The sequence below is a fragment of the Palaemon carinicauda genome, chromosome 5, assembly GCF_036898095.1.
Source record: "Palaemon carinicauda isolate YSFRI2023 chromosome 5, ASM3689809v2, whole genome shotgun sequence".
NCBI classification, from domain to species: domain Eukaryota; kingdom Metazoa; phylum Arthropoda; class Malacostraca; order Decapoda; family Palaemonidae; genus Palaemon; species Palaemon carinicauda.
In genome coordinates, this window is record NC_090729.1 from 64,167,391 (window position 1) to 64,175,863 (window position 8,473).

At 45.1% G+C, this 8,473-nt stretch overlaps 1 protein-coding gene across 1 annotated transcript; it reads right to left on the minus strand.

Moving 5' to 3' along the window:
• Window positions 1-809: 809 nt before the first annotated feature.
• On the minus strand, window positions 810-1,907 carry LOC137640938 (uncharacterized). Its single transcript, XM_068373396.1, has 2 exons — window positions 1,661-1,907; window positions 810-1,369 (listed from the first exon to the last, which is right to left on the minus strand). The coding sequence occupies exons 1-2, from the start codon at window positions 1,905-1,907 to the stop codon at window positions 810-812; spliced, it is 807 nt and encodes a 268-aa protein (XP_068229497.1).
• Between the last annotated feature and the right edge of the window lie 6,566 nt (window positions 1,908-8,473).

Consider the following 8,473-nt stretch of genomic DNA (forward strand, 5'->3'; position numbering starts at 1 on the left):
GCGGGACTTTCTAATGATCAGTTCGAAATTGCCGACATCCTCCACACCCGAAATAAAGGGGCGGTGAAACGTCAGTCAATTAGGCAAGACTGGACTCGGGGGGGGGGGGGGAGTAACTACTCCAAGACTCTGTTAGGCTCGTTGCGTAGCGCTCCACAACAACTCTAACAGAACATACACAATGTACAGCATACAGCAATGTTACCCCAGGGCAATTAACTCTTACAGGTGTACACAAAAAATAATAAAAAAAATGTACCCAAACAGAGGATACATACAACAGTCCAAACGGAAAGGCAAGTAGGCAATGGGCCTAAGACAATCATCATTTCATGCATATATACACAAGAATAGTAATAGAAATGTATTCAGACATATAATACATACAACAATTCAAATGGAAAGGCAAGTAGGCAATGGGCCTAATAGAATCATCATTTCCTGCATATACATACAAGAATAGCAATAGAAATGTATCCAGACATATAATACATACATCGATTCGATCATAAGGCAATCTGCTCTTAATCACATTAATCGAATCACTCTTTTCACACTGCCACACGTAGGCTATTACTTTAGGGGGAACAAGAGGGAGGTGCCTGGTTCTGTACAACGCCCGGTTTGTAAGTACGAGAGGCCATCCCGTCCCCGTTCCCCACACCCAACGCACTTCCAACCACTGTGGATCCATGCACACCTACAATCTCTTCAATCCACCCTCCCTACCTACCAGATAGGGCACTCCATTTTTCACTCACTGTTTGCAGCTACGCATTATATATCGTCACTCCTTAGCAGATGGTCCATCAGTTCTCGTGCTTTGTGGCAGCCCTTCTTAATGGACGTGCAGAACGTCCTTGTGCGTCCGTCTGCTTCGATTCTGTTTCACTTTCACTTCTCTCACTAACCGCATTGTTCTCACCATTAGCGTCGTTGTCGAAGGTTCCTGTGGCTAGTTGTTGAGTTGTCGTAGCCGGAGCCATTTCCTGGTTGTCCCCAGACGTCTCAACGATCCCTAGCATGCCTGCTGTCGAACTGTATGCGCCCTCTTGTCCGTCGTCGTCGTCGTGTTCTACTACATCATCCTCAGAGGGGGCAATTTCCAGAGGAACCAGGTGGCTGACAGCTCGCAGTGACTCGACACCCTCAAACAACACTTTGGCCGAACGCACGACTCCGTCGTCGTCAAGATACGTCTCCACAACATGTCCAAGAGGCCACGTAGCTCTTTTTTTATTTTCTTGTTTTACCAGCATGACGTCTCCAGGGTGCAGCTTGGAGGGTTCCCCAGACCAACAGTCGTGCCGAGCTCTCAAGGCACTCAAATATTCCCTTCTCCACCTCTCTCGGAAGGCTTTCAAAGAGTCTGTCAGTTTCAGGTAGCGATCACGTAGCCTCCGGGAGGTAAAGGTCGCGTTGAGGTGGTCGTCCGGCAAGATCGGTGCCATGAGGTGGACTGGGTGTCCTCTTAGCAAATGGGAGGGGGTGAGGACTTCATCCTCGCACTTGTCGCCTCTGTACATAAGCGGCCGATTATTCACCACTGCCTCTGCTTCTTTCACAAGGGTTAGTACGTGGGCGTCCGGTAGGTACTTCTTTCCGAGGGCTATCTGGAGGGTCCATTTCGTTACCCCAATCAGGCGCTAGAAGAACCCACCTTTCCAAGGTGCACGGGGCATCTGAAATCGCCCCTTTATGCCCATTCTCCTCAGGAACTGCTGGACTTCATCTTCTTCATAGAGTCCCTGAAGGAGGTGGCTGGCAGTTTTGAAAGTTTGATGGTTATCGGACGTGATGAACTGCGGGGCACCGTGGGTGGCGCAAAATCGTCTTAGGGCTAATACAAATTCTTCCGCTTCCAGGAGGGGCAGAAATTGAGGTACACGGCCCTGCTGGCCATGCATGTCACGATCAGTATGTAGCCTGGCCGCGTTTCAGTCTGTATGGCCGCTGTGTGGTCCACTTCGACTGCTGTAAAGGGTTTTGTAAGGGTGGTCCTCTCCTTTGGTAGAGGGGGTGGTGGTGGCTGTCTCAACAGAGGCTGGAAGGCTCGTAAGCATTCTGGACATTGTCGCACAGTTCGCTTCGCAATGGAGCATAGACCCGCCACCAAGCATTTCTGTCGAAAGATACCCATGAGTGTATTCACCCCATAATGCAAGTGCAAACGGTGTAAATATCTTAAATAAATCCTGACTAAATGCCCTTTGGCTGGCAAGAGAATTAACTGATTAGTTTCCTCTACTTGGGACACTCGTCCCGTAGTACAAAGAAGACTCAATTAATACTAGATTCAATTGTCTGACAAAATTAGCAACTTCACGAGGGGGTCTGACTCCGCCCTCTAAGTAAGCATAAACTGTAGGTAAATAATGTTTTTGCTCTAGTTGTACAACAATACTGAACGGATGCTGTTTTATTTTTGTAAACCTTTTGATTACCCCAACAACTCTCAACAAGAATTGGAATTCTACTTCCCTTTGTAGAATTTCCCATATCTCTCCGGGGGGGGGGGGGGGGGAAGGACTCATTTCCTCCCTCACTTCTTGCACCACCGCTACTGTAGTGATTTCATGGGTTGGATCTTCCTCCTTGCAAGGAACAGACTTTCCCATGGTCCTGAGGAATTCTGGGCCGTTCCTCCAAAGGGAGTTATCTTGCAGTTGTTGCGTCGTTGCACCTCTGGACAGGACATCAGCAGGGTTCTGTTTACTAGGGACATGGATCAAACTGAATCGACAAACCTGCTGAAGAAAAACAACCTCCGCCACTCGGTTAGATAAAAAGATGTTCTTGTGGTCCCTGGCCTCGGGAGATGCTACCCATGCCAACGTGACCTTACTGTCAGTCCACATGACTATCTCTCGTGGCTCTATCAGCTCTTTGAGGGTCTTTGCTAATCTGCTGCCTAGCAACAATGCTAGCAGTTCTAGCTTGGGAATTGTCAATTTGTTCATTCCCTTTAGAGTGATCCTCATTTTACTAGTTATTAGGCTTACCTGATTGCAGTCGTCCCTGGTATATGCCACTGCGCCGTATGCCTTACTGCTGGCCTCGGTGAATACATGGAGTTCTAAACCTTTCCTACCTATCGTTCTTGGAAAAGTGATTTTGTTCACCGCTTTCAAATCACTCAACAACTCACTCGCTTCTCTAGCTTTTTCTCCTTTTAACACATCATCCCAACCCATGTCATCCTCCCATAGTTGTTGGAGGTAAAGTTTTCCTCTTACAAATAATGGGCTTATCAAACCTATCGGATCGTAAATTGAGACCAACAGGGAAAGTACCCTATGCTTCGTAGGCACCCATCCCTCCCCCAACTCACAGATTCTCTTGCTTTCTTTCACACACAATCTGTCTACGTCCCGGGCCCATCGCAGCCCAAGCACGTTCACACTCACAGGCTCTCTCCACTGTTTCTCGCTATCGAAGGTCAAGTGATTGGACGTCCACCCTTCTAAAGGCATACCCGCCCCTTTTAAGATTTTATTGACAGACTCATGCTCTTACCTCATGCTCTCTAGATCTTCGAAAGTGGCCAGATAATTATCCACATAAAAAGACTTCACCAAATCTGGCCTACCTTCCCCTTTGAAATGATAATTCAACACTTGTTGTAACAAAAATGGACTTGCCGTGATGCCGAACACCATGACTCTGAAGGCGAAGGTAAACGCTCGACCTGCTGCCTCGCGCCACAGAAATCGTGTGTATTTGGCATCACGAGGATCCAACAAGACACGATGGAAGGCTTTGCTGATGTCAGCTGACATAGCATATTGGTTCAACCTAAACCTTATGATCAAATGATACATTAATTCTACTAGATTGGGGCCAGGTAAGAGGCATTCATTCAATGACTTATTACCCTTTGATTTCGCCGAGGCATTGAACACGATTCTAAGGGGGGTGGTGCGGCTATCTTTCCTGATTCTAAAGTGCGGCATATAATAACCTTCCACCTTGGGTTCTTTCACTTCAGATATAAATATATTTATCTATCACTCCCTGGTATTGATCAAAATATTGCCTATCCTTCCTGAATTTAGTTTGCAACGACTCTAACTGTGCTACAGCGTTTCGATAGTTCATATGTGGCCTAGCATCCGACCCGAATGGTACGCTAACCTGATATCCCTCAGGCTTTTTCACAACACTTTGCGACACCTTTCGCATGGCTTCCGCCTCGCGAACAGTGTATTGCTCAGATGGGGCGATGCCAACATGGTCCAAACGCCACCATTCAACTACGTCAAACTTATATGGTTCGTTCATGATTTTGCACACTCTAAGCAATTTTACCTGTTCAATCCTTTCCCCCTGCAATAGCCACTGCGACACCTTCCCATATGAGGACATACCATTGTGGGTCAGGAAAAGATTGATCCCATCCACCTTCTCTACGCCTATAATAAAGTAGCTAAAATAATCAGCCTCTACTAATATGTGGACATTTTTCAGTATATCGGACTTGTTTGCTGGATCGGCTAACGTGACTCCCTTGCTCAACAGATGCTGTCTGACCTTTACATAACCAGCATTATGTATTGAGACGTCTACGTTTTCGTGTGCCACTAGCTTCATTCACACGGTTCTTTTTCCCATCTCAACCCTACAACTCACTGCATTGTATTGTCCACTTATTTCCGTGGAGCCAAATGGAGCTATATTCAATGATACTCGTCTTACCACCGGTAGGCCTGATTGACTCGCGATTTTTGCCGATATGAAGCTCCTTTGGCTTCGGGAGTCGAGGAATAGACGGACTCGCTTACTACCTTGTTTTCTGATGGATTTCTTCCATAGTCGTTGGCGAGAGGGTGTATGGGAGGTCTACGTCAGACTTCTGTACAATCTTTGCGCTTTTGCATTGTTTAGATTCCACTTTAGGCTTGGATGGACGGGGGGCAGTTTTGTGCTGTATAGGCGTCGCATTCACTACGGGGCGGGATGTTGTTGATTGACTATTGCTACTATCTGGGATCGATTGCAGTCATCTTCCCGCATTGTAATCATCGCAAATTTCGGTGTGGTGGTTGGCATTACAAATTTTGCAAGAATTGGGACGGGACATTTATCACTACGATGACCTGACTTTGTACAATTGAAGCAGAGGCCCCTTTTAAGTAAAATGCGACGTCTGGCAGCTACGTCCGTTACTTGGCGACATCCGTGAGGCGGGTGCCGTTCGCTACAAAATGGGCAATAATTATTGTGGACAGGTTTGGATTTCGGTCTTACACTGTTGTCTGGTCGTTTATCATGCTCAAGTCTGTCGCCTCTTTGCAACGCATCGTCTTTGAGCATTCTTATAATAAAGTCTATTGCTTCAAAGAACTCTTCTAACGTGTAATCACATTTTCTTAAATGCTCGACCACTTTTCTGTAGAGCTTTCCCTCTGATAATTTTTGATTTATGAGGCTCATGACCATGCCCAGGCCTCTATCATCTTTACTCAAACTTTTAATTTGTTCAATTATGATTGTTAACTCGAAACGGAACATTTTGAGCTCTACGGGGTCTAGTGACGGCACAAATATGTTAACTAATTTTCAGTGCAAAATCACGAGCGTCTTGTGTACATTGCCATAATGTTTATCTAGAAGATCTAACGCTATTCTATAGTTCGCGGCGGTTACACTTAGATATTTCACTATTCTAAGCGGCTCTTTGCCTAATGTCCCCAACAAATAGGTAAATTTAGATACATCATCTAAATCGGCTCTTCTATCTACATGTATCGTAAAGAGCTCACGGTACGAAGCGTATTCCTGCACTTCCCCTTCAAACATGGGGAGAGGCAGCGGTTTCAACTTGGGGAGAGCAACATTCCCTGTTGGAGTGCTTTTAACTTTGTCTATACGATTGTATAGAAGGGTAGAAGCTCTCGTAGCTTCACCCAGCGTGTGCCTGATTCGGGCTTCCAAACTAGGTTCTAGTTTGACATACTGATTTTTTACAGCTCTCTCAGCTGTCTGACCTCTTCCTGCAGTTCCATTACTAGATTCCGATAGACGGACTCAGAGTAAGTCTCTATCAGCGCGCGTTGCGTTTCGCTTAGCAAGTCTACTATGAGGCCCATCGACGCCTTAATGTGCACGATCGTGGCCACCGCCATTTTGACTAACTTTACTCTCACTTCGGGAGAGTGGCAAACTAGGAACAGAATTAGGTTTAAGTTACAAGAATGGGGGCACTAAAAAAACCAGACACGTGGTCGATCGCACATCGGGACGTTGAGGACCTTAATTGTTACGTCTCTCTCTCTCTCTAAAGTTCATATTTTACTGAATTCTTATCTAGCTCTGGGAGGCACTTGCTATCCGGTTCGAAGGACCAGTTGTCGTGATTTTCACTTTGACAATTATATGATAAGTTCTAAGCCCGATGTTAAGGGCGTATAGCAAGACCTTGAAGAGGTAAGACTCCCAAAACCATCCAGGAATCAAACAAAATACGGTTACACTTTACAATTTTATTACAATAATAGTTGTTTAAAAGGGGAATAACATATTAAAACATTTACACTGCTTAATAAATGAAATATCCGACTTGAAATAATTTCACATGCTCATAAAACGCTAAGTCCACATCGGACTTAAAAGAACAACAAAATGCACCCAATTTCAACAAAATACCTTGGAGACCACATACCAAGGCTTTCTATCGTAATTTATTGAATGACTCTGATCCCCAATCACAAGGATCACCGAAATATATACAGATACAAATCTCACATCACACTTACAAAAACTATGGGGAAACCGACCTGGATACACAAGGAGCAGAGACGTAACAATATAGACAACTTACTAGTTCTGGGGATATTAGGCAAAAGAAGATGATCGGAGCTCTGAAGCTCCGACGAAAACTCTGATTTCCCGCGCTGACTAAAGTGTCCTTGGCAGAGGGGAGGGAATTCTTACCTTATTGATTTATAAGGGGTTGGTTAAAGATTCTTTATTTGCCACAAGACTGAGAAACTGTTAAAGTCTTATTTTAAGTTCAAGTGGGGATTTAATGATTTGGTTGAAGGCCATAATTTGCCGTAATCCACCAGCTTAGGGAGTCCTTGGCTCTAAACATATACATAAGACATTTTCATCGTGGTACAGTAAAATGACGTTACATCCGTGATTCATAAATTACAAATACTCAATTTCTTTAACATCCGCTCCTTCCCTACCAGGTGGTTAAGTTTTAGGCCCTAATACCGTCGCCTATTAGACCATAGTCATTCGTCTTAACGCCCACGAGATCTTCCAGCCTTCCCTCAATTTAACGTAACGTTTGTGGAGTTAAATGGCGGGACTTTCGAATGATCAGTTCGAAATTCCCGACACCTCGAGTCCTCACTTTTGGTAGACAGGGTTTACCAGGCTCGTCTTCTCCCCTATCTCCACCACCCGGACACAGAAAACTTCTCGTCCCTTTGTTTGGGAGGTGTCCATTTGGGGGTGGGGTGCAAGCCAGACATATTCTGATTGACTGATTCAGCTAGCCGGTCAGTATGACGGCTCGTGCACGAATACACCGCCGCTAAGGTCGCATCGGTTTACCTGTGTTTACCTTCCAAAACCGGTGACAGTCCTTGGTCGCAGGGTTAACCAGTGGAGGTGCCATATTGTGACTTTAGGGCAGGGCAATGTATTGTTGTAATGAATAAGGAGGATGGATTTTGTAAAAAATACTTAAGGAAATCTTGTTGCTCTAAGGGAATATACAATAATCCTACCTATTCTGGTTTGCTAAAAATTTATAAGTGAATTAACCATTAGCTATGCGCTGAAGCGATGGTCAGAGGTCTTAGAATTAACAGACTTGAATAAGTACTGGGAGGTAAAAACTGCATTCAAGTCAGCAGTATTAAAATTATATTCAAAACCAGCGTGATGATTTTTTATCCCACACCAGGAAAAGCAATTGTTGTAAACATAGAGTTACACAGACAATTGCTTTCAAGACTACCTCCACCAAGGTAACAACCTCTGAAATTCTCATCAATCCATCTCATCCCCTCACCATAAGGCCCTATACACATCATCCTCCCTATACTTCCATACCTATTCGGCTACTGAAATTTATTTAATCAACCAATCTTCTTATATTGCAGGTTACCTACTGGTTGACCAAAGGAAAGGCCAGTGCTAACAAGAAGTGTAGGCTACAATACAAACCGACCTACTGACCTGATTTTTATCAAAACAATCATCCTCGGAGAAAAGTTGACTGACCTTGTCACTCAAGCAGTGACAGGGAAAATCAGTGCAAGAACTCCTAACCAAGGCTAAGTCCTCCTCCTCCCCCCCTAACGCTATCCAGGAGACAACCCCTCACATCCTAACACCCCGACCTTCCACATCATCCCCACTCTCTCCCACACCTTCCACATCCGCTTCCTCAGATCCCATCCCATCATCCCTCTCACCTTAACCTCTATCTCCTCATCTACTCTCACCTCATCCA

Excerpts from the sequence above, each read along its gene's own strand:
- LOC137640938 (XM_068373396.1), bottom strand. The coding sequence starts at position 1,907 with ATGCATGGCCAGCAGGGCCGTGTACCTCAATTTCTGCCCCTCCTGGAA. Across the intron at positions 1,370-1,660 it reads GCCCCGTGCACCTTGGAAAG|ACTCTTTGAAAGCCTTCCGA; the intron begins GTGGGTTCTTCT and ends TGAAACTGACAG.